General features: G+C 45.7%; 1 protein-coding gene across 4 annotated transcripts in view; it reads left to right on the plus strand.

The window, feature by feature from the left end:
* The window catches only part of Ctl2 (Choline transporter-like 2), a 448,555-nt gene that overhangs the window by 111,303 nt on the left and 310,989 nt on the right, over positions 1–26,263 (plus strand). For all 4 annotated transcript variants that reach the window (XM_050168532.3, XM_050168529.3, XM_050168530.3 and 1 more), the window contains exon 2: positions 25,152–25,200. In XM_050168532.3, the coding sequence (XP_050024489.1) occupies positions 25,152–25,200 (49 nt within the window). The remainder of the gene's footprint in view (positions 1–25,151; positions 25,201–26,263) is intronic.

The raw sequence follows: 26,263 nt of genomic DNA on the forward strand, positions 1-26,263 counted from the left end.
TTGCCGCGAAGTGGTGAACGCCGGCTCTTCGAAACTTTCAGAAGTAATGATACGATCAGTAGCGATAAGTTTTTGTCGCCTTGTTGTCGCTGCTATTCCGCGTGTGCTATACTGCGTGTGAGCCGTTTTGCCGGCTGCGACGCGCCGAGGTGCCCCCGACGCTTGAGCTGTGTTCTTATGCCCCAACCACTGGCACGCACCGGAAAGCTTCGGCGCGCGCCGAATGCCCCAACCACTGGCACGCGCCGAAAGCTTCGGCGCGCGCTGGCAAGCGAATGCGTCGCTTCGCTTCGGCTGGAGGGAAAGGGCGCGCAACCACTGGAGAAAAGCTCCGACGCGCGCCGAAGCACGCTCCTCGGCTGCGGCGCACTGTTGCTGGACTATTCCGTCTTCATCCGTCAAAGTCCGGCCTAAAACAGCTTGCTGTAAACTAAGCTTGAAACAATAAGTTAGTGATCTGTATGTGCTTTTAGATATAAAAAACACGTTTGAATAATGAATATACACCTGCCGCAACAGTTTTTTATTTCTGAAGTAACAATAGTGTACAAAATATCGACATCAGCGCTCGCGCGTCGTCTGTCTGCAAGATCGCTTTCCAAACACCTACACGACGATGCCATATATCAAAAACTGTTGCACCATTTCATTTTTTGGTAGCTTATTGCACAGCCAATTATGTAAGAATTAGGCGTGCAATGTATAACTGAAAAAAATCTGTGTTGGAAATATTGCACGTAGTAGTGACGGTAAATAAATAGTGCCGGCTCAATCGCAACGATAGCGGCGAGCATTGTCGGCAATCGTAGAAAATCTCATCTGCGGGTCAAGCGCGCCGGTTTGCATACGGCAGTCGTCGAAAGTTAGCCTATTCGCTGGTGCCCGCGCGCCTTCCAGAAACTACAACACAATTCGTGTCGCGTATGCAATCAGATTAGCAAGGTTCGTCGACAACAGACAGAACCATCGATAACATTCGCGAAACTTCCGATACGTTCAGGCGCATCGTGCAGCGAGCGATAACGTTTAACATTTTTTAGCCGGTGAAATACGGTAACCGGACACAGATAAAGCATCCGTGTCAATATAATTATGCTTGTTGGTACATGAAAGAAACGTGAAAAAGTGGGTTCTGAGAAAATCAGCACAAACGAATTGAAACACCTGCAGCACTCACAGAAAAAAAAACTAGAATAGCTAAAATGTATGTAATTCGTATCTTGTCTCCCCCCAATTCTTGATTCTGTCAAATCTAGCCCATGGAGCACCTCTCTTATTCTAGGTTGTTTTGATGCATCAACACCGCATCCGGAGGCCTTCACATTGAGTGTATTGCTACAAAACATTTTCACAGTGTAAGGGCCATGTTCTATTGTAACTGGTTTCCACATATCAAGTTTGCCTTTCTTTACATTAATGAAATGACATACCGTCAGATAATACAAGCTTGAGAATTAGAGGGTTTTAATAGGAGTCTTTCGTTGCCCTTTGCCAAGTCGTACTATTGAAGCACTTATTCGAATGTATGGGAGCAGCTCATTTGCATAGTATAAGAAATATATAAACAGGTTATTTTCACAATTTACACACTTCGTCACCACAAAAAGAAAAATTGCAGTTTACTGTTTTCAGCCTGCTATGATGTTTTGACTGAGAAAGATATATTCAATTTTTTCTGCGAGGCACGGAATAATTGCTGTGGCATATTATTTTATTGCACAACACTGCATACAGTAGCCAGCCATTATTAAATCTCAGAAGAAATCAATAGCACAATGCATATGATCAGGCACATAGCATATTATTGCACTTTCTTAATTCATGCCAGAACGACGACCACTGGCGTCCTTCTCCAACAAGGTCGGCATCCATCGTGGACTTTCTCTTCTTTTAATCTTTCCGCCCCCTTTCCCTTTCCCCAGTGTAGGGCAGCCAACCGGGCTCAGTCCTGGTTAACCTCCCTACCTTTCATCTATCATTTTCTCACTCTCTTCTTAATTCATGCCCTTTTTTTAATTGCACGAAAGCTACTGCACTAAAATAGTATACTAGTACATACTTAAAAAGCACAATTTTATACTACGATAATAATCAATCATTCAAATTTTTATTGTAGTGCCCAGGAACAGCAAGAGAGCCTTTGTACTGGTGCACTTAACGAGCACTATGTGAGACAAAATGTAGAGAAAACATCAATGTAGTAGACAAAAAAATGGGAGATAGAGAAACAAATGGGGAAAAACGGAAATGCGGAAAAGTAAAAGGAAGTTAATCCTACGTGATTATCTACAGATACACAATACACAGGAAATGAACTCTGAAGTATGTTTTGGAGTCGAGTCTTATTAGCACAATCTTGTAACAAGCCCAGGCAACGAATGTGGAATGCTACCTGGTATACTGTTGCGGCACAAAGAAATGCATATGATCAAGAAGCTTTAAGGAATGTATAATATCATGGACCACCTTATACAGGAACAAAAGGTGCGATTAATTAAGACTTGAATCTAGAGGTGCGAGTTGAAGTATATTTGAGAAGGCTCAACTGTGGTCGCCAGAATGGCAAAAGTGGTGCTTGAAGATAGACATCAATTTATGCTGGATGCGTTCAATGAGGTCAGAATTAGATTTGCTCATTGCACCCCCCTCCTACAGAGGCATACTCTAGTAGTTGGAGGCACACAGCAGAATTTCAGAAACACAACAGGTGAGTGGAAATCATGCAATATACGGCATGCAATTCCAAGAGCGTCAAGGGCATCTTGTGTAATTATCTATGTGAAGAGAAGCTTAGCATAGCATTTTGTCGAAGTACACACCAAGATCTTTCATTTCATCGACCCTAAGGAGTGGAGCATCATGTAGGGTGTATCAAAATTTCACATGGTGCGTTTTGTGCATATAACTTAATGCCATAGTGTTGGAAGCATTTAAGAGTACTTATTGCTTCTGCACCAGTTTGAGAGTGAAAAAATTTCTTTTTGGAAGTCGATGCAGTGGTGAACACTGTTGACAGTCTGAAATAGTCTGAAATGTCGGCACACAAAGTCATGCTGTTCATTTATTAAAATGCTCTTAGCACTAACAGAAAGCGAGGAATCCCATATCGATTCGAACACCTGACGCACTGAAGAGGATAGATATAGGTCGGCAGTTAGTAACTGCACATCTAGCACCTGATTTGTGCATGGGCAATGTCCATGCTACCTTCCGAGTGCTAGAAAAGGTACTAGACTTTAGGGAACTATTGAAGATGCTTGTGAGAACGAGGAACAAGTATGCTTCCATACGTCTTAACCCTTTCAGACACCACTTTATCCCGTTGATTGAAAGTTGCTTTCACCACATCTCTTGCATCCTCATAATCGTAGAAAGTGTACAGCTGCAGCAAATATTAAGAATTTTCAATTGTTTAGCGAGTTTTGTCAAGTTTACAAAATTTCGACTCCATGCGAAAACTCACTACAGGAACACAAAATATGAAAACATGTACTATTTCGTGTTTTGAAAAGCTTGAAAAGCACATATCCAGCCACTTGACAATTATGCCTGGTGCACGACATTGTAAAAAACAATGAAAGAAGTGAACCCGCTACATACAACATACTGACACAGAGTAACAACACCCAGCCGTCTACCTTCCCACTCATTCTTTTAAAACCTTCTGCACATTATTCAAAATTGCAGCACAGTTCCAATAATAAGTGTTTCAAGATGTATGAAACACATTTTAAATACCATTACTTTCATCAGTGCTTTTGCTATTAATGCACGCTCGTGCTGTGCCCAATTGTGTAGACAGCGTCTCAAAGGGTTAAGCTCTGTGGAGGAAATACCATCAACACCACAAGAAAGGGAAAGTTTAAGGCACTTCATATACTTGGAAACGAGGTTTTCATTGACTGTTAGCATACACTGCGCCAGAGTGAGAAGGAAGGTTACTTGAAGCATATTTCACACCATATAGCAAACAGAAATGTTCTGCAAAGGCATCAGCAGTGTTCGAGACAACACCACTATGTTCATGAAGAAGACGTACATCTTTGGCACTCCTTTTAGAAGAGAGAGCCCACAAAGCTCCAGAAATATTTTGAATTATGTGTCACGCTGGCTTCAACACAATCAATGTGGTCAAAGTGATGATTCTAATAATAATAATAATAATAATAATAATAATAATAATAATCTTAGTGCTAACTTGGCACACTAGACTAAAAAGAAGGCTGATGCCTGTATGTTAGAGCATCTGATAACCAGACATCCAAAGCAGGAATTTGCAGGATGCAGAAGACACTTCCTTCCCCTCCACGTGCACACACACTTGCTCAATAAAACAGCACGGCACACACGCACACATTCAACAGGTGCACAACACACAGGAGTGCCAATGAAGTCTGGTTCCAAAGAAGGAGAATCCAAATCGCCAGGGGGGTGGAGAGAAAGCTCTGCATGCCAGATATAATCATGGAGTTGTGGTGTCGGGCCATAGAGGCGTGATGAGGGCTCAGGCTGTGCTGACCACTTGTTCAGACGAACTGAAGAAAGATTAGTGCTGTCCAGAGAGACGTCAAACACCCTGCAGTATAGACTAGTGCAATGTTGCGTTGGTATTGCAGGGTGTGCTACTTGAGGGGTTTGAGGAAATCCTCGAAGGCTGGCATGAGCTTGTGACAACCGAAAAGACGGGAGTAAAGGGTGCGTATTGTCCGGCGCTGAACAAGCTTAACCTTGTTAGCGTCGCGAGTTTGGTACGGGAACTATACTGATGAGCAGTACTCAAGTCGTGACAGAATGATAGAAGTGTAGAGTGCTCGGAAAACCTTAGGTCATCAGGGAAGGGAGACACGGGACACAAACCCAAGAAAGGGCCGGTGCTTACATACAGTGCTTTAGGCTGCTGAGCACGAGGTCGCGGGATCGAATCCCGGCCACGGCGGCCGCATTTCGATGGGGGCGAAATGCGAAAACACCCGTGTACTTAGATTTAGGTGCACGTTAAAGAACCCCAGGTGGTCAAAATTTCCGGAGTCCCCCACTACGGCGTGCCTCATAATCAGAAAGTGGTTTTGGCACGTAAAACCCCATAATTTAATTTTTTTACATACAGTGCTGGTGACATATGCAGAAAAGTTGAGAGAACAGCTAAATGCTACACCCAGAATGGGAAGGGCCCGAAATGTCTTTATAGAAGTGCCTCCAAGGAAGAAGGTTGGACGTGCAGCAGTTTCGTTGTAGCTGATACGCATGGCAGCACTTTTTACGGTGCTACTACAAAGTTTGATATTGTAGGCCCAGTCGTTCGCCTTTACGGAATGTATTTATTGTAAGCACATATGCTGTGCATCGGCATATTGTTGTTGTGGAAGCGTTAATTTGTTAATCAAACACATTCTCCGCAGATGCATTAGTAACTTGGTTTTGAGTAGATCTTTGTCCTGACTACAATTTATAGTATCGCAGCAAGAAACATTTTAGTAGAGGCTGAAGGGATTCCAGCAGTTTAAGCATACTGACTGCACAAAACACTGATGACACCTTTTCACCTTCCCCACAATGCACTCACACCATCTACACTTTCCATAAGCAAAAAGTGAGATAAAAAATCAATTACAGTTTCATTGACTCAGTACTTGCTGCTTCTGAAGCGGGCATCGAATCGTGGTATACGCTGCTACATGCATAGGTCTTGCATGATGCAGGTCCTGCTATGCACTGCACACAGGGCACACGTTGCAAACAGATAATTTCTTTTTGCAGTGCTCAACTATAACGACACATTGACTCAAACATGACTGCGTTGTCACGTATGCTTCAGTGCGTCAGTGTTCTTGATTGCATCACGAGCGATTTATGCCCAACTAGCCCAAAAGACGGACGCACTAGAAAGAAGTGAGTGAATGAGTACAGTGAACTTGTACTGAACTGGATTCACATGCCGAATAGAAGAGCGCAGTGTCAGCTGAAACAGGCGGCACGGCTGATTATGTAAGTAATTCCAATAGTTCGGCTACTAGTGTATTTCGCTTTGGGAAGTTATCTTTACCACTGGAAACAGCGCAGAGCTTGCCCGTTAAACTTGAGTCAACCGACACCACACGAAACACGCCGCGGTTGACCAACCCAACTTCCACACGGTTCATTCACCACATCACAGGTCACACGAAGTCAAGAGTGCCATATTTTAAATCACTGCAGCACCAAACGGACCTGAAAATTCATTTCCTTCGACAGAGTTTCTCAGGTGAGTTCGTTCACTCGCCAGTTACGAACTCGATGGACGCGCTAGGCCTACGCGTAACGTAAACAACATCGGCGATAGGCGAGTGTTGATTATCCAGACTTCGGAGCTCGTAAACGTGTTTCCATTCGTTTTGAGCACGACAATATGCACATACAACAAGCACAGACGTTGCGGCAATCGTGATTCGGTTGGCTGTTTTAGCAGACGATCGTACCGAGCCCGGCGGAACCCAGTGGGCAGGTTGGATTAGTCGGCGTCGTTCGAAGTCGCTTCGGATCCACGTCGCACTGCCACAACCCACGGTCGTCGGTCGGTTGATCGTGTCGTTGTCGGCCTACTATTACAACACTGTCGTTCAGGAACACTGTCGCGCGCGTCGTGCGTCCAAAACACTCGGACGATCGTTGGTGCCGGCGTCTCCGCACGGTCGGCCATTACAGGCCTAGCAGCCAGAGGCTCCGCAGCCTCCGATTGGTTGACGCCTGCGAGGCGTCGCAGCCTCCCATTGGTGCACGCCGGCGCAGCTTCGCCGCGCGCCGGCAAACTTCTAGCATCGGCAGTAGACATAATCGCTGCGCGACGTTCCGCTTCAGCGAGTTCCCGACCGACGCTTTGACGCATTTGACCCTTCGGCGCGCGCCGAAGCTTTCCAGCGCGTGCCAGTGGTTGGGGCATAACGCCGAAGGGTCAAATGCGTCAAAGCGTCGGTCGGGAACTCGGTGAAGCGGAACGTCGCGCAGCGATTATGTGTACTGCCGATGCTAGAAGTTTGCCGACGCGCGGCGAAGCTGCGCCGGCGTGCACCAATGAGAGGCTGCGACGCCTCGCAGGCGTCAACCAATCGGAGGCTGCGGAGCCTTCGGCTGCTAGGCCTGTAATGGCCGACCGTGCGGAGACGCCGGCACCAACGATCGTCCGAGTTTTTTGGACGCACGACGCGCGCGACAGTGTGTGTTTTAATAGTAGGCCGACAACGACACGATCAACCGACCGACGACCGTGGGTTGTGGCAGTGCGACGTGGATCCGAAGCGACTTCGAACGACGCCGACTAATCCAACCTGCCCACTGGGTTCCTCCGGGCTCGGTACGATCGTCTGCTAAAACAGCCAACCGAATCACGATTGCCGCAACGTCTGTGCTTGTTGTATGTGTATATTGTTGTGCTCAAAACGAATGGAAACACGTTTACGAGCTCCGAAGTCTGGATAATGAACACTCGCCTATCGCCGATGTTGTTTACGTTACGCGTAGGCCTAGCGCGTCCATCGAGTTCGTAACTGGCGAGTGAACGAACTCACGTGAGAAACTCTGTCGAAGGAAATGAATTTTCAGGCCCGTTTGGTGCTGCAGTGATTTAAAATATGGCACTCTTGACTTCGTGTGACCTGTGATGTGGTGAATGAACCGTGTGGAAGTTGGGTTGGTCAACTGCGGCATGTTTCGTGTGGTGTCGGTTGACTCAAGTTTAACGGGCAAGCTCTGCGCTGTTTCCAGTGGTAAAGATAACTTCCGAAAGCGAACTACACTAGTAGCCGAACTATTGGAAGTGCTTACATAATCAGCCGTGCCGCCTGTTTCAGATGACACTGCGCTCTTTTATTCGGCATGTGAATCCAGTTCAGTACAAGTTCACTGTACTCATTCACTCACTTCTTTCAAGTGCGACCGTCTTTTGGGCTAGTTGGGGATAAATCGCTCGTGTAGCAATTAAGAACACTGACGCACTGAAGCATACGTGACAACGCAGTCATGTTTGAGTCAGTGTGTCGTTATAGTTGAGCACTGCAAAAAGAAATTATCTGTTTGCAACGTGTGCCCTGTGTGTAGTGCATAGCAGGACCTGCATCATGCAAGACCTATGCATGTAGCAGCGTATACCACGATTGCTTCGATGCCCGCTTCAGAAGCAGCAAGTACTGAGTCAATAATTGATTTTTTATCTCACTTTTTGCTTATGGAAAGTGTAGATGGTGTGAGTGCATTGTGGGGAAGGTGAAAAGGTGTCATCAGTGTTTTGTGCAGTCAGTATGCTTAAACTGCTGGAATGCCTTCAGCCTCTACTAAAATGTTTCTTGCTGCGATACTATAAATTGTAGTCAGGACAAAGAACTACTCAAAACTAAGTTACTAATGCATCTGCGCAGAATGTGTTTGATTAACAAATTAACGCTTCCACAACAACAATATGCCGATGCACAGCATATGTGCTTACAATAAATACATTCCGTAAAGGTGAACGACTGGGCCTACAATATCAAACTTTGTAGTAGCACCGTAAAAAGTGCTGCCATGCGTATCAGCTACAACGAAACTGCTGCACGTCCAACCTTCTTCCTTGGAGGCACTTCTATAAAGACTGTTCGGGCCCTTCCCATTCTGGGTGTAGCATTTAGCTCTTCTCTCAACTTTTCCGCATATGTCACCAGCACTGTATGTAAGCACCGGCCCTTTCTTGGGATTGTGTCCCGTGTCTCCCTTCCCTGATGACCTAAGGTTTTCCGAGCACTCTACACTTCTATCATTCTGTCACGACTTGAGTACTGCTCATCAGTATAGTTCCCGTACCAAACTCGCGACGCTAACAAGGTTAAGCTTGTTCAGCGCCGGACAATACGCACCCTTTACTCCCGTCTTTTCGGTTGTCACAAGCTCATGCCAGCCTTCGAGGATTTCCTCAAACCCCTCAAGTAGCACACCCTGCAATACCAACGCAACATTGCACTAGTCTATACTGCAGGGTGTTTGACGTCTCTCTGGACAGCACTAATCTTTCTTCAGTTCATCTGAACAAGTGGTCAGCACAGCCTGAGCCCTCATCACGCCTCTATGGCCCGACACCGCAACTCCATGATTATATCTGGCATGCAGAGCTTTCTCTCCACCCCACTGGCGATTTGGATTCTCCTTCCTTGGAACCAGACTTCATTGGCACTCTTATGTGTTGTGCACCTGTCGAATGTGTGCGTGTGTGCCGTGCTGTGTTATTGAGCAAGTGTGTGTGCACGTGGAGGGGAAGGAAGTGTCTTCTGCATCCTGCAAATTCCTGCTTTAGATGGCTGGTTATCAGATGCTCTAACATACAGGCATCAGCCTTCTTTTTAGTCTAGTGTGCCAAGTTACCACTAAGATTATTATTATTATTATTATTATTATTATTATTATTATTATTATTATTATTATTAGAATCATCACTTTGACCACATAGATTGTGTTAAAGCCAGCGTGACACATAATTCAAAATATTTCTGGAGCTCTGTGGGCTCTCTCTTCTAAAAGGAGTGCCAAAGATGTACGTCTTCTTCATGAACATAGTGGTGTTGTCTCGAACACTGCTGATGCCTTTGCAGAACATTTCTGTTTGCTATATGGTGTGAAATATGCTTCAAGTAACCTTCCTTCTCACTCTGGCGCAGTGTATGCTAACAGTCAATGAAAACCTCGTTTCCAAGTATATGAAGTGCCTTAAACTTTCCCTTTCTTGTGGTGTTGATGGTATTTCCTCCACAGAGCTTAACCCTTTGAGACGCTGTCTACACAATTGGGCACAGCACGAGCGTGCATTAATAGCAAAAGCACTGATGAAAGTAATGGTATTTAAAATGTGTTTCATACATCTTGAAACACTTATTATTGGAACTGTGCTGCAATTTTGATTAATGTGCAGAAGGTTTTAAAAGAATGAGTGGGAAGGTAGACGGCTGGGTGTTGTTACTCTGTGTCAGTATGTTGTATGTAGCGGGTTCACTTCTTTCATTGTTTTTTACAATGTCGTGCACCAGGCATAATTGTCAAGTGGCTGGATATGTGCTTTTCAAGCTTTTCAAAACACGAAATAGTACATGTTTTCATATTTTGTGTTCCTGTAGTGAGTTTTCGCATGGAGTCGAAATTTTGTAAACTTGACAAAACTCGCTAAACAATTGAAAATTCTTAATATTTGCTGCAGCTGTACACTTTCTACGATTCTGAGGATGCAAGAGATGTGGTGAAAGCAACTTTTCAATCAACGGTATAAAGTGGTGTCTGAAAGGGTTAAGACGTATGGAAGCATACGTGTTCCTCGTTCTCACAAGCATCTTCAATAGTTCCCTAAAGTCTAGTACCTCTTGTAGCACTCGGAAGGTAGCATGAACATTGCCCATGCACAAATCAGGTGCTAGATGTGCAGTTACTAACTGCCGACCTATATCTAGCCTCTTCAGTGCGTCAGGTGTTCGAATCGATATGGGATTCCTCGGTTTCTGTTAGTGCTAAGAGCATTTTAATAAATGAACAGCATGACTTTGTGTGCCGACATTTCAGACTTTCACACTATTTCAGACTGTCAACAGTGTTCACCACTGCATCGACTTCCAAAAAGACATTTTTTCACTCTCAAACTGGTGCAGAAGCAATAAGTACTCTTAAATGCTTCCAGCGCTATGGCATTAAGTTATATGCACAAAACGCACCATGTGAAATTTTGATACACCCTACATGATGCTCCACTCCTTAGGGTCGATGAAATGAAAGATCTTGGTGTGTATTTCGACAAAATGCTAAGCTTCTCTTCGCATAGATAATTACACAAGATGCCCTTCACGCTCTTGGAATTGCATGCCGTATATTGCATGATTTCCACTCACCTGTTGTGTTTCTGAAATTCTGCTGTGTGCCTCCAACTACTAGAGTATGCCTCTGTAGGAGGGGGGTGCAATGAGCAAATCTAATTCTGACCTCATTGAACGCATCCAGAATAAATTGATGTCTATCTTCAAGCACCACTTTTGCCATTCTGGCGACCACAGTTGAGCCTTCTCAAATATACTTCAACTCGCACCTCTAGATTCAAGTCTTAATTAATCGCACCTTTTCTTCCTGTATAAGGTGGTCCATGACATTATACATTCCTTAAAGCTTCTTGATTATATGCATTTGTTTGTGCCGCAACAGTATACCAGGTAGCATTCCACATTCGTTGCCTGGACTCCAAAACATACATCATAGTTCATTTCCTGTGTATTGTGCATCTGTAGATAATCACGTAGGATTAACTCCCTTTTACTTTTCCGCATTTCCGTTTTTCCCTATTTGTTTCTCTATCTTCCATTTTTTTGTCTACTACATTCATGTTTTCTCTACATTTTGTCTCATAGTGCTTGTTAAGTGCACCAGTACAAAGGCTCTCTAGCTGTTCCTGGGCACCACAATAAAAATTTGAATGATTGATTATTATCGTAGTATAAAATTGTGCTTTTTAAGTATGTACTAGTATACTATTTTAGTGCAGTAGCTTTCGTGCAATTAAAAAAAGGGCATGAATTAAGAAGAGAGTGAGAAAATGATAGATGAAAGGTAGGGAGGTTAACCAGGACTGAGCCCGGTTGGCTGCCCTACACTGGGGAAAGGGGGACGAAGAGATGACAGAAGACATTGTTAGGCCGCCTTTGAATCGCAGAATATTGGCGACCGATTAGCCGGTTGGTTATTAATATAATCAACGGCACCTCGGAGGGCAACAAGCTCCGAACCGGTCGATGTTGTCAAGTGAGAAATCTGGTATTGGATGCTTAGTGATCATGATGGTATAACCACTGCGCTGGTGGAGCTGGTCTGAGTGGAAGAACCATCCGTATATATGTGAACTCGATCAAAGTAGAAAGTGTGCAAATAATCCAGAGCTGCTTGCTTCAAGGCCAAGGTAGGCAGGACGGTCTTCTTTCTTATCCCTGGAACCGTAAGACGCACTTGAGGTTGCTTTAAACACCACAAAGCTGAGGTTGAACGTGCTGAGGGTGTGAAGCCCGATGGTAAGGAGGCACGATGGATGCTGACCTTGTTGGAGAAGGACGCCTGTGGTCGTCGTTCTGGCATGAATTAAGAAAGTGCAATAATATGCTATGTGCCTGATCATATGCATTGTGCTATTAATTTCTTCTGAGTTTTAATAATGGCTGGCTACTGTATGCAGTGTTGTGCAATAAAATAATATGCCACAGCAATTATTCCGTGCCTCGCAGAAAAAATTGAATATATCTTTCTCAGTCAAAATATCATAGCAGGCTGAAAACAATAAACTGCAATTTTTCTTTTTTTGGTGACGAAGTGTATAAATTGTGAAAATAACCTATTTATATATTTCTTATACTATTCAAATGAGCTGCTCCCATACATTCGAATAAGTGCTTCAATAGTACGACTTGGCAAAGGGCAACGAAAGACTCCTATTAAAACCCTCTAATTCTCAAGCTTTTATTATCTGACGGTATGTCATTTCATTAATGTAAAGAAAGGCAAACTTGATATGTGGAAACCAGTTACTGTGAAAATGTTTTGTAGCAATACACTCAATGTGAAGGCCTCCGGATGCGGTGTTGATGCATCAAAACAACCTAGAATAATAGAGGTGCTCCATGGGCTAGATTTGACAGAATCAAGAATTGGGGGGAGACAAGATACGAATTACATACATTTTAGCTATTCTAGTTTTTTTTTCTGTGAGTGCTGCAGGTGTTTCAATTCGTTTGTGCTGATTTTCTCAGAACCCACTTTTTCACGTTTCTTTCATGTACCAACAAGCATAATTATATTGACACGGATGCTTTTCTGTGTCCGGTTACCGTATTTCACCGGCTAAAAAATGTTAAACGTTATCGCTCGCTGCACGATGCGCCTGAACGTATCGGAAGTTTCGCGAATGTTATCGATGGTTCTGTCTGTTGTCGACGAACCTTGCTAATCTGATTGCATACGCGACACGAATTGTATTGAAGTTTCTGGAAGGCGCGCGGGCACCAGTGAATAGGCTGTAAATTTCGACGACTGCCGTATGCAAACCGACGCGCTTGACCCGCAGATTAGATTTTCTTCGATTGCCGACATTGCTCGCCGCTATCGTTGCGATTGAGCCGGCACTATTTATTTACCGTCACTACTACGTGGCAATATTTCCAACACAGATTTTTTTCAGTTATACATTGCACGCCTAATTCTTACATAGTTGGCTGTGCAATAAGCTACCAAAAAAATGAAATGGTGCAACAGTTTTTGATATGTGGCATCGTCGTGCAGGTGTTTGCAAAGCGATCTTGCAGACAGACGACGCGCGAGCGCTGATGTCGATATTTTGTACACTATTGTTACTTCAAAAATAAAAAAAACTGTTGCGGCAGGTGTATATTCATTATTCAAACGTGTTTTTTATATCGAAAAGCGCATACAGATCACTAACTTATTCTTTCAAGCTTAGTTTACAGCAGGCTGTTTTAGGCCGGACTTTGACGGATGAAGACGGAATAGTCCAGCAACAGTGCGCCGCAGCCGAGGAGCGAGCTTCGGCGTGCGTCGGAGCTTGTCTCCAGTGGTTGCGCGCACTTTCCCTCCAGCCGAAGCGAAGCGACGCGTTCGCTTGCCAGCGCGCGCCGAAGCTTTCGGCGCGTGCCAGTGGTTGGGGCATTAGTGTTACGAAATGTCTTCGCAAGCTACAAACCGTGATATGCATGTGCGATGTGTTGCAGCGTTGCTGGGTGTAGAAGTGCTCGTTCTACGCGATGTGTGTTTGCTCAGAAGTAAACTGTGCAGAAGTGTTGCCGATCGCGTTTTCATATTTAGTACCCTTACAGATAAGCCCTATCACACCGGCCTTTTCTGCTTCATACATCTATCGTTTCTTTCAAAAGTTGTTACTGCACGGTTGAAAATGCTTCTATCGGTGGGGGGAAATTAGGGAACATCATAATAATTGCATACGTCAAGACGTTCAGCGCTGTCGTGAAATGTAGGCGCGCCTGAGAGCACTAATGTCATGAACGCAAATTTCTGGCAGCCTTGATTTTCATAATGTGGACATTAGTGTGAAGAGCAAGAATTTCTAGATTTCACGAATTGCTTTATATTTTGTGATGCAAGCGGCTTACACAGCCAAAAATCTGAGCTGCTTGCTTTTGACTAGTGACTAAGCACAGAGTCTGTTTGTGAAGACACCAGTGGCATGGTAGATGAATATGTTATAGGTAAGGACTGGATACTTCCTTCTTATTAAGTAAAAATTTTAAGTTTGCTGACAAAAAGCAATATGAATGTAAAAATGAACACGTAGGACGAGTAGTAACAAGTAAATAAGTGTCACAGGTATGGTGTTATATAATATTCTGCTAGCAACCAGCAGAACTGTGTGAAAGAAATTTTGCCCAGAGTTCTTCCTCACTGGCCAGCCATGGTCGCGTTACTAATGCAGGCAGAATTGGGCAAGCGAAAGTGTGCAGTTACTTTGTTTATCCATTCTATTTGATTATCTGGTTCGTGTCGCCTGTTTTGGCAGGAGCCTTCAGTTTAAAGCGAACAATAGCACAAGTACCAGCATTATATGCCTGATAAGTGCTTTATTTTCTTTCCTCGTGTTCATTCGGCCAACAGTCATTAGCAAATAATGTGCATTTAACTGACTTGGGCCTGCAAAGTACGTCCATTAAATGTTTTTCCAGTGCACTTTCATCTGCCAGTAAGCTTACTGCTACCTATCATTCGTGGGTGTGGGATGTTGGACGCTGTAAGTGGCTGACTGATCTTTATTTTGAATAGGCCACGATTCCACTCATTAACTGAACCGTTTTCAGCTGCGCTGCCAGACTATAGAAAGGGGGACCTCGCCTCTTGTCATTCTTTAGCATGTTCATGGCCACAGTGCGTTGTCCCTGAGAAGTCAGCTGCTATCACAATATAAAACGTGTCTATTGGCTGCTATGAGTTTATCCTGAACACAGATTTTCACAGTTATGTCAGCATTAGTTATGTGACCGAAGCCAGCCAATGAGGACGAACTGCTGGCAAAATTTTCAAGTGACTCTGCAGGCAGAGTGTCTGCTCCCTATATTAGTTAGCCACACTGCTTTGTCAGTGTGCTGAATTGTTCTTTTTTTGACAGAAATTTACTGTCCAGCCAGACAAGATATTGCCAAACCATCAATTTTAGGCCCGAACACATGGTCACTTCTTTATTTTATGATATTCTGGACATGACACCCATGTCTAGCTTAGATTAGCAACATCAGCTTAACTTATGCACGGAGTTGAGTTGCTGCATGTGAGAAAAAAAAATAACTGCGTAGCTAATAGGAATTAGACTGGTACGAAAAAATTATTTGTCTTTATGGCTTGTTGTATAAGTGGTGCTGTTCATTTGATGCGCACAGTAACACGTGAACACAAATGTATGTGTACCTTGCATTTACGTGCATGTGTGTGTGAATAAAACGGCACAACTTCTAATATCAAGGCACGTCGCACCAACTATACCCATTAAAGATGTTCTATGTGGTATTCAGCTGATCTTATTGAAATTTTATCACATGGTGCAGTTACAACATTTCATACCTGTATGTAAACCAATTTAAAGGGCCCCTGAAACGGTTCGGACAAATTTTGTAGACGCGTAGGGTACAGCTTAAGTAGAACATTCGCACCACAATTTAAGTGAAGCGTTACGTATTAATGGAGCTACAAGCGATTAGAAGTTACCCTCCTCCCTAGCCACGCTTTTCCTCCTCAACTCGTTTGCCGAGCGAGCGGTGCTAAGCTCCGCCTTCACTGGCTTGCGTCACGATGCGACGTCACATCGTCCACTTCCGGTTGTTTTGGAGCTCGCCCCCGCCCGCGCGAGACCTCGCCGCTAGCCGCTTGGCCGTCGACCCCAAGCGAGAGCTATCGAAGCAGCGTGCGTTGCGAGCATTCTGTCGTAGCGCCGAACGTGTCTTGTATTCCGGTAACCACAGGCAAGCTGGTCATTTCGGCAAATGACTGGAGGCATAAACTCAAGCTGATGAAGGAACTTTAGCGTAGACGTACGTGAGCGGCCTGATCGGTCTGTACGGTCCATACACTTGTTGGCGCGGCGCTTAACCAGCCAAACAAAGCGCTAATATTGCTCTAACCAAGTGTAAAACATTTTAAACATTTATAAAAAACAACGTGTTGATGATTACACTCCTGCGAAAAATACACACCAGCAGCAAAGAAAAATACATTTCGTTGCTGCTACTGTGTATGGTTGAGCTCTGTGCCACAAGGTGGCTGCACCGTGCAGACCATTCACATTTGCCCTTCTCGTCTCATGGCTCATCCCGTTACGGCACAGTCAAGCGGCCAAACTCTGTCCCCTTGCGCTTGCCCTAATTTTGCGTTAGTAATCTTCCGGTGTAAAGTGACGGCCACAAACGCGCAAATCCTGGCGCCGATCGGATAGCGGCAGTCCGATACGCAGCAGCCAGTTCGCTCGTACGCTGCCTTGCAGAGGGACACGATGTCGCAGCTTGACATATTGCCAGTCGCTACGTTTGCAGTCCACAAGGCAACAAAGTCGAATCATAGTGCTCGCGAAAAGACTAAGACCGACTCTGACCGCGGAGCTCTCGTCAAAATGGAGTACGTTGTAACACAAGCAGACGACACTTGCTGTGTGCCGGAAGTGCTTAAGTGTACTGAAAAATTTTTCTTGTGCATTCTCTTTGTTACTTTCTTTTTATAAAAACAAATTAACTAACATTCCAACTATTACGAAGAACATTTGTTTACCATGAAGTTGGAAAAATTATCGATCACGCGCCCTGGTCAGCCAATCGGATAGTTCGCCCCACTGACGTCATATGGGTGATTTCGGTCATATGGGTAGGGGCGGTTTAAAATTCAGCCGAGCAGTGTGCTGCGATTGGCAGCGATGTGCATATTTAAAACCTTATAATAAATTACACACTTTACGCGGAGCACTTAGATGTGTCAATTAATGATCACAAGGACCTACTCTAACGACTCAGTACGTTTGTACAAAATCGTCAAAAGCGTTTCAGGGTCCCGTTAAGCTACACTTGATAATCTCGGTTTGCTTTAAAATACAGGCACTGGCCAGCTGTTTATGTTGTGCTATGCATTTTTCATTTTCCTAAAATATGGCTGTGCATGAGCTAGCTAGGTTGTTACTGCATAAATACATAAACAACACGCAGCCCATGCCCAACTAACTCATATAACCTGAGTAGAGCTTATTTTTTATATGTAGAGCAATCAAAATAGAACACGCATGTATGATGCTGACAGTATCAAACAGTCTCAAGTCGAACATCCTTGTTTGGTGCCATGGGTGAGAGAGGAAGCATGCCTGTCAAGGTACTGCTTAATTTTGTGCGCTTTGGTAATGTTTGTACATTGTTCAAATGTTAAATTAGGTATGTTAAGTAGTAAGGCGGCAACATATTGTCCACCCAGGCTGGCAAGAAAGAATGCAATTGTTCGATTTCACTCAAAATAAGTTTTCTTATCAGCAATGTAGATTATATGCTTTCAAATAAATACTCCCCTTGGAAACATCTCATGAGTATACATATATCTGCATAAGGTCACCGCTATACTTGCATATTGCTTTAAGCCAGTCATAATGGATTGTACACGGTCGTCCACTTCCAATTGGAACACGGCCGTGTACAAGGTCTAAACAGTATCAGTTAAACATATCAAGAGGTAGGGAAGCCAAAAAACCAAGCAACAAAAGGCACTGCTTGAAATTGACATATGTGCTGAGAAGATATTGAAATTCACTTTCTGACAGAGATATTGATGCGTCGCCACATTCCGTAAGCGCACGGTTTACAGAACGTGGCCATTACAGTTTGTGGGGGAGGAGGGGGGGTGCCCCGAAAATTCTCTATGATGTTCCCTATGATAAATAGGAAACTTGACGAGAGGGTGGCAAAAGAAGAAAAATTATTGCGGCGTTAGGCATGTGTCCCCTTCCGCGCCTGGTAACACTGGCACAGTTTATCAGATTTCGCTCAAGTGTGGGAAAGGTCACAATGGACGGAGCGGAAGGTGCCTCAATGTCAGTCTAAAATAACGTAAACAATTACTTAACCATAATGCTTCACATCTAGCGTCGCACTGCTTCAATTGCGGTTGTAAACCTTTGTTTAAAGACACAAAAGTAGTTCGAAGACACAAATGCGAAACCACACGGGAAATAATTGAGGCATTTCACCTTAAAATATTAGGAGAGACTTTTTGTTAGCCACACATCAATATCTCTGTTAGAAAGTGAATTTCAATATCTTCTCAGCACATGTGTCAATAAGTAGTGCCGTTTGTTGTTCTTTTTCTTCGCTTCTTTTTTTTCGTTCTCTTTTTTCGCGGAGCTCCGGGCGGCCGGCGCTCCGCGGAGCGCTGCTCGTGGGCGCCGGGATAACTAACGCGCCGGCGCACTGGTAGCCACAGGCGTGGTCTACGTGGGCCAGTAAATTCCTCGTTGGCGTTTCATAAGTTGGCGCCTCGGCGCGATTGTATTTCTTCAATAAATTTTATTTACTAGTTGTAACAACTTGTCATTATTTCGTATTATTGACGGCGCCTCCAGGGCACCAAAGCGGCAACGGGAACACCAAAGCTAGAACCAGGGCTGGATGGGGCTCGCCGAAGCCTGTGCATGCCAAGGGGGTATAAGATCGCGGACAGCCAATTTTGTATGCGAACACTCCCTGCGACGCCTGCATTATTGTAATGTCACGTGCTCATCAGAGGCCTCCGTTAGCCATTAGAAAGTTTTAGAATAGGGTCCCCAACCGTTTTGGGGCCCCAAATAAATAGCGTCGAAGCCACTGCGCATGCGCAAGACGCAAACTGCCTTTGGGTTTTGCGTTGGGAACGCTATTTCACCGATTTAGCGGCAGCCCAAATAGCGGCCCCAAAAGTTTTGCGTCGGGAAACATGGCGGCACCCATCGAAGCGACGGCTCTAACCTAGCACCAAACTGGGTTCGATTCGCGGTAACGCGTGAAGTTCGCAAACTAGGAGAAGTGACTGCGGTTATCGCTTTCTCTCAACTAGCGTGCGTTATGAAGATTGACTCATTAGACGCCGCTGATATTGAATTCGATTGTGGATTTTATGGCTCGTAGGCCTAACACGGCTAAGCTTGGCTGGTGAAGGCTAGTAAGGTAGGTTTGCTCAAAACTAAGCGCAACTAATTGTTTGCTGCTTACAGAATAACCTCTAAATTGTAAATAAATGCGAATACACGAAAGTCAAAATTATTATTCCTATCATAAAATGGTATATTTTATTTATTTCTAATAGCTTTTCTCTGACGCCGTAGTGGCGCTGTCAGCGCAAGACGCTATCCGCAAACGTAAAACCCTATTCCAAAACTCTTCATTCCTACGTGCCCCAACGCTAACACCCGCAAAGCTCTTTGGGGCCCCAAACTATAGGGGCCCCTATTCTAAAACTCTCTATTACATGTGCCCTCCTGGAGCAGTACTTGTAAAAAAAAAAAAAACGATATATCTTCATTATTACCAAAGCAACCCGCAATGAAAAAAACGGCCCTGTTGCCAGGCATTGCTGACCGCACACAGCCATTCCGGCTGTGTGCGGTCAGCAATCCCTCACGCGCCGGTCGAACAAAAGTATCCTGCAGGTACGTAAATGAACCTACGAAACCACGTACACATACTTTCACGCTGTCAACACCTGAAACTTTGGTAATTACGCGCGTGTTTGAGTACACCGCGTGCTTGCGTCGTGTTTCAGCAACACGAACTCTCAACGTCGCGCGCTTTACGCCTTAAATACGCCTTGAATAATGGTCCTTTTCTCTATTTCTTCCGCAATTCCAACACGAAATTCTAAAGGCCAGTTACCGACTGACGAAGAAAGATCTCGATTGAAAAAACTGCTCCGCAGGGCTCGAACGAACTTTTCTGCGGATTTCCTCCCGTAGCGTGTTAGCCGTCGTCTCCTACGGCAGGCCCACCACCGGCGGCGCCACCGTCGAGGCCGCGCCGAGCGGAGGAGGAGGGAAGCGAATGGCGCTACTTTGGGAGATTGAGGGGCTTTACGCCGGCCAAGAGTTACTACGCCGGCCTAAAGCCCCTTGATAATTTGAAAGTAGCGACACTCTCCTCCTCACGGCGCTTTCCTCCTCGATTCTCCTCGCCCGCCGGCTACGCACGGCGCGCTTTTCTTCCTGGGCTCCCGCGGACGGGCCGCAGGATTCCATGGAGGTGTGTTATTTTGGGCCAGTTGCGCACCCCAGTGGGGTTGAAATTTTTGAGAAATGCTAATAACAGCATCGATAATGCTGGAGGCAACGTTTACGAGGAGGTTGGTTTTTTCTTAAAGCCGTATGAACGGGCTATACCGATGTAAAGGGTGCTTTGAGGCGAGTTGTGTACTCCAGACAATTTTTCTGCCACATGATCAGATGCTTTACTTCGTGCGTCTGATCTAGTATTGCTTGGGACACATCCCTTTGTGTGTGGCTTATTAAGCGAAAGCCTTAGACCTCTGTTTCAAGGTCCCGTTGGGAGCTACAGAAAATATCACGTGACCGAAGGAAGGCGGGAAGCGAACCAAAGCATGTGCAGCCGCGTATAAGAGATGATTAATGATTAGCAAAGTAATGATTGATTAGTGATTGGATTAAGATGAATTCGGGTGTATTAAGGTGGATTATTCGACGACGTCACATGTATTCATCGGCAGAAAAATCACAACGGCATATGCAAACATCGCACCGTGCGTATTTGTTTTCTAAGTCTGCACTAACGATGGGTGCTTATTATTGAGGTACAGAAGCAGCATTACGGCAAGGCTAGAATTAAAACAAAACACGGTCGAGACATCGCATTAGTTCCACTTCATGCAAATGGTCTTCAAGGCGTTTGTCTGCAGGACGCACCTGGCACGTATGTGGACCATGTTGTCCCAAACACCGGTAACATCGTGTTCATACCCGCTCCCACAGAGGTCTGCGTCTTCCCTACAGCTGTCACCTCAGAAGAAGCAGTCTGGCGCCCGAACAAAGGACAAATCGCAGCCGCGAACTTCAGCCACCCTTGCTGTAAAGCGTTGTCGTCTGCTACTGCTCCCGCGCATACCGTTGGAAGCGCCCGCTAGGTGGCTATCAGTGGCGCCTCTATAGGCGGTGCACGGGGCGTATAGGATCGAGACACCTAGGTAGATGGAGAGGACGAACGCAGACTAACAACTGGTAAGCCATTTAGTCTGCGTTCGTCGTGTATTACCCGCCGCGGTTGCTCAGTGGCTATGGTGTTGGGCTGCTGAGCTTGAGGTCGCGGGATCGAATCCCGGCCACGGCGGCCACATTTCGATGGGGGCGAAATACGAAAATAACCCGTGTGCTTAGATTTAGGTGCACGTTAAAGAACCCCAGGTGGTCGAAATTTCCGGAGTCCTCCACTACGGCGTGCCTCATAATCAGAAAGTGGTTTTGGCACGTAAAGCCCCATAATTAATTAGTAAGCTTATTAATGCAGGCGCGGGGCAGAGAATACACAGCGGTTCCTACAAAACGTCGGGGCGTCACGGTCGCGCCGACGACTCCCCGACGACACAGGGATTCCTACAAAAAGCTGTCGGGGCGGTGACGATCGCGCCGACGACAAAGACAATCTCTAAACCTGCATTCGACTTCTTTCGGCCGCTTGCCCGAGTGGCTGGCAATACCCGTCTTGCTCGCCGGTCTCCATTTCCACGACCTTTTGGCGCCCGTTGATCGTTGCTTCGCCGAATCGAATAATGCCGCACCGTGACAGTCGCAATATCCTGCCCACGATATCGCATCGTTCCGCCGCACTCCACTTCCGATGGTGCTAAATATGCCACAAAAATTTAGCATATTTAGCAAATTTGGCAAGCGCGCCGCAGTCTGGGAATCCGAGGTCTGCACCGTTGTTCGGTAGCTGTCGACTTGGGCCCCTTTCATCCATTAGTTCAGCTTGACAGGTACAGGTAGAGGGGCCTTTTGTGGACCCGTCACCAGTCGTAATGTACGCTAAACGCCTTGTAGGTCAGTGACTGTTCTGAAGTGTTCCCTTTTGACAGCAGACGATGCACTTGTGGTCGCAAAACAGCCCTGTGGAAGGATGGGAGAGAAGCGGCTGATGTGAGCATTTAAGGGACGAACCGTTCTTACCGCATATATATGTGTGGTCGAGGGGCGCAGGGTCAAGTAAAGGTTGGCCGATGCAGTGCAAGAGCGAACAAGGCTTGACGGAAGGTGTACGCCAGTGCGCACATCAAACGGCTCATTGTCGCACGTAGGCCCGGTCAACGGGCTAGCCGCACGCATACGCGCCTACTTTTCGGCACCGCGTGGAGGATACCACAGAACTTCGTTTCCATGAAGCTTCACTTACCGTGAGAACAATATACCCCATGCCACAGTCGGTGTATTTAAACGCAAAAAGAGGTTCTCCTCTGCTGGCCTAGCAGGGGACTGGCCCCAGTCCAGTTGCGGAGTGCATTATGAACTCCTTTTAACGCTAAAGCACAATACTCGGACGAAATGACTTAGGCAATGGTATGCACCACGACTGGATCCGTTGGTCGGATCACTACTACGAGGACCACGTTCACGCAGCCCGGCATGGTTGCGTGCCGAAGCCGAGAAATGTAAACCAGAGAGGAGAATCCGCTCCGACAAGATGAAGTAGCGCTAACTTCGGCTTCACTGAGCTTCTCAAAGAGTGACTTCAGGGCCTCTCCTTAGTTTTATTGCGATAACAAATATATGGACACTCCAGGCGCATATCTCCTGTTGCGTCGCCGTGAGGTTCCGTAAAAGTCCAACGGCGATAAAATCGTCGCCGCGCGCCGTACGCTGCATGTGCGAGTGAAAGGGTGCGACGCAACACTTAAAATTATCGTCCGATGCCCCAAGAGGTCCACGTTGGGCAGCCAGATGTGGGAGATACGGGGTTCTCCTCCGTACTCTTGGGACAAAGGAACGACAACACAGTAGTGCAAACAATCACAAGGGCATTTATTGCACCTTTCATATATCAATGCCTGCTAGCCGAGTGGCTATCCACAAAACATGCCGATGGGCGCGCGACAAATCTAGAAGTCCGACTCACCGCGAGCGAGCGAATATGTTCGCCCCATGCTGGATCCCAACGCCTGGTCGTTCGCGTGTTCGGTCACGCCAACGGAGGCGCGCTCGAAGGCCGCCACGCGAGGCGGTCTCGCAGAAGCATGGGTCGCCGCGCGCGCGTGAGACGTCCACGCCGTGCGCTCGACCCGCCGGGAAAGAGGCAAGCGCCTTTCTTTCCCGCGCCTAAGTAACCCCGCCGCAGCGCAACACTAGCGCCATCTCTCGCACTGCGCTTCAACCACTCCGACCACCGCGGGCGCTAGGCCACGCGGCGGGTGAAGCCGCCCTGCAGGAGACGAGCTATGCGGGAAAACTAGATCTCAGGGGAGGCGTGAGAGTCACGCATCCCCACAAAGTCAGGGTTACAATCCAGACTCGATGGCAACCAAAGGTCAGTGTGATGCCTCGCATTGGGCGCTCACGTGAAGACTACTAATGAAGCAGTACAGGGTGATATAGGCTGGACAAGTTTTAAGTGAGGGAAGCTCAGAGTAAAATTGATTTTGAAGAATGAATGAGGAATATCAAAGAAAGTAAATGAGTTGCAAGAGTGTTTAGGTATTTTTACAGGAGAAACATTGACTCGCAGTGAAGGAGAAGAACTAGGAAGCTTAACGAGTACACAACCAGTATAGTAACATAGCAAAAAAGAGTGTCAAATGCAAAGTGAGAGGCTGAGACACTCTCATAGGTGGCGGCAATGGAAAAGAAACTTGCTATGAGTAACTACCTCAAACGAAAAGTCAAAATCAGGAAAGAAACAATTTATGATAACTCAAAAGGGAGCCCCTTTTTGAAGCGAGATAAGGATTCCTCAGAATGCATAGTTATAAAGCGAGGTATGGTATGGTATGATGAACTTTATTTAGGTCCTCAAGATCAACCCTTAGGTTGATGCAGGCAGCTCCCACGTTGGGACAGTAAGGTTTCACCTTACAGCCATATCGTGGGCCTTCTGGACGGCCTGTACTTTATCTAAAAGAACTTCACTGTGAAGGACTCATCGCCACCAGTCTCTTTCCTTGTCACAGTCTGTGAAAGACACAGGACACTGCCAATCAAAGCGAGGTAAAAGAAATAACTCAAAGGGAAGCTCCTTACTTTTGAAGTGAGATCAGGATTCCTTAGAATGCATAGTTACAAGGTGAGGTACACCACAGATGAAGAAGCACGTGCTTGCTGCAGTAAAGCTAGGGAAATGATAGAACATGTTTTATTAAAATGGGAAGATATCTACCAAGCTGCCACTTTAGGCGCCTCTGGCCTCCTTGAAACCCTTCGGTTCAGGGATAGCAGGGGGAAAGTAAACATGTCCACAGTAGAGATTAGTAAGAGGCAGTTGGAGGTTTGGTGGCAGAAAAATAGGGAGACCACAAACAACCGAGGCGTACAAAAACAGATTTCCCAGTAATTGTTCAAGAAGTTTGATGCTGGGAATTCTTTGTGTTTGGTGGCGCAACCCAACTCCCCATTTCAAAGGGGAGACTCATAGCATCCATCTATCCATACAGAAAATGCATATTCAGTAAATGGTGGTGTATGAGTCTATGTGATAAAATAAATTAATATGATACACTTCTACTGTATCTGTGTATGTGGCTGATGCTAATCGCATTAATGTCAACATTCGTTGGGAGATGGGTTCTGCTGAATTTATATTTGTTTTAAAGAGAGTGTGAAAGGTTGCTTGAAATTGATATTCTGGAATGCCTTTTCATGAGTACTAGGCAAACGTTGAACAGGCCTTATATTTTTGGTCTAGGTTTATCACCAGACACTGAAAAGGAACAGATATACTTGCCTTGGGAGCTGGAATTGATGTCAGTTTCTTCTGTCGGTGAACAAATATCTATTGCTCCAAATGTCCCTTTGGTATCTTAGAGATCGATGAATTTTGTGCAAGTTTTTGTACCAACCCTGAAGGATTAAGTGGTTCTTGCAACCAAACTTGTCAAAGAAGTGTTCAGTGATGTGTAATTTTCTTTGTGTGCAGGAGAGCCACGCAAGTTTGACCCTGGTTTTAAGGGACCCCTCAAGAACCGGTGAGCTTTGTAAATCACAGCTTTGCTGGTGGTTGCTGCTTGTTACGAAATAAATTATGAAATGCGATAGGGCCAGATGACCTGTCAAGCTGTCTGAAAAGTGGCACTTGTAGATTACATTGGATACTCTGCAGCCATCAGAACTTGTGAGCTATGCACCCAGAACAACCTACTGCTGATTTCCACTAGTTTCTTTCACATAGTGTTAGAATCGCATGACTCCTGCAGACACTGAAGTCGAGAGCTGAATCCACAACCTCCACATAAGGCAAGGGATGCTATTTCCATTGTGCTATGGCAGCAGCTGTACCCCATTCACTTTCTCAGCTAATTGTCTATGTGTACTAGATCTAATTCTGGGAGTGTTAGCCAATAGAGCCATGGCGGCAACCTCAGGCGTTACATGTTAAGAGCAGGTCAATGTATCCTATCTCATGGCATCAAGGCTATCAATTTTGTTGCTATTCACTGGGTGAGAAGAATAAGCGGAACCAAGGGCTCCCGTTACTCATTTCACCAGGGGTGTACTAACTACTCTGCACATTAATGCTCAAGAATGTGCCAAAGCAACTTACTTGCTTTCATCTGCTGCAGCATTGAAATTCTAACCGTGAAAAGATATACTGTATTTTCCGGTGTATAATATGCATCTTTTTAGTTTTTTGTCAGTGCGTCACATAGAATGGTGCGACTTTATACAGCCAAATTCGGATTGGATACTATGGCCACGCCCTTTGTATCGAGCGGGCATAATATGGCGCTCCACCGCGCATCACCTTCTGCCGTGCACAGCAACTACACTTCATTGCACTTGCTGTTGTTGCAAGGCACTTCGCGTGTGTTGTCATGGTCTCATTAACCATGACACCGCATGCGAAGCAAAGTAGGTGTAGTAAGGACGCGACAATCAAGCTGCGTGCAGTGCAGCTGAACTTGCTGTGTACATACCATGGAAATCGAGCAGCAGGGAGGGAATTTGAAGTCGGTGAGAAAATGATCTGGGAGTGGTGCAAAGCCTCCAGTGTGCTCCAATAGCAAGTCTGAAGACGACAGTGATATGCCA

This window comes from Dermacentor andersoni, chromosome 1 (assembly GCF_023375885.2).
Source record: "Dermacentor andersoni chromosome 1, qqDerAnde1_hic_scaffold, whole genome shotgun sequence".
Classification (NCBI taxonomy): Eukaryota; Metazoa; Arthropoda; class Arachnida; order Ixodida; family Ixodidae; genus Dermacentor; species Dermacentor andersoni.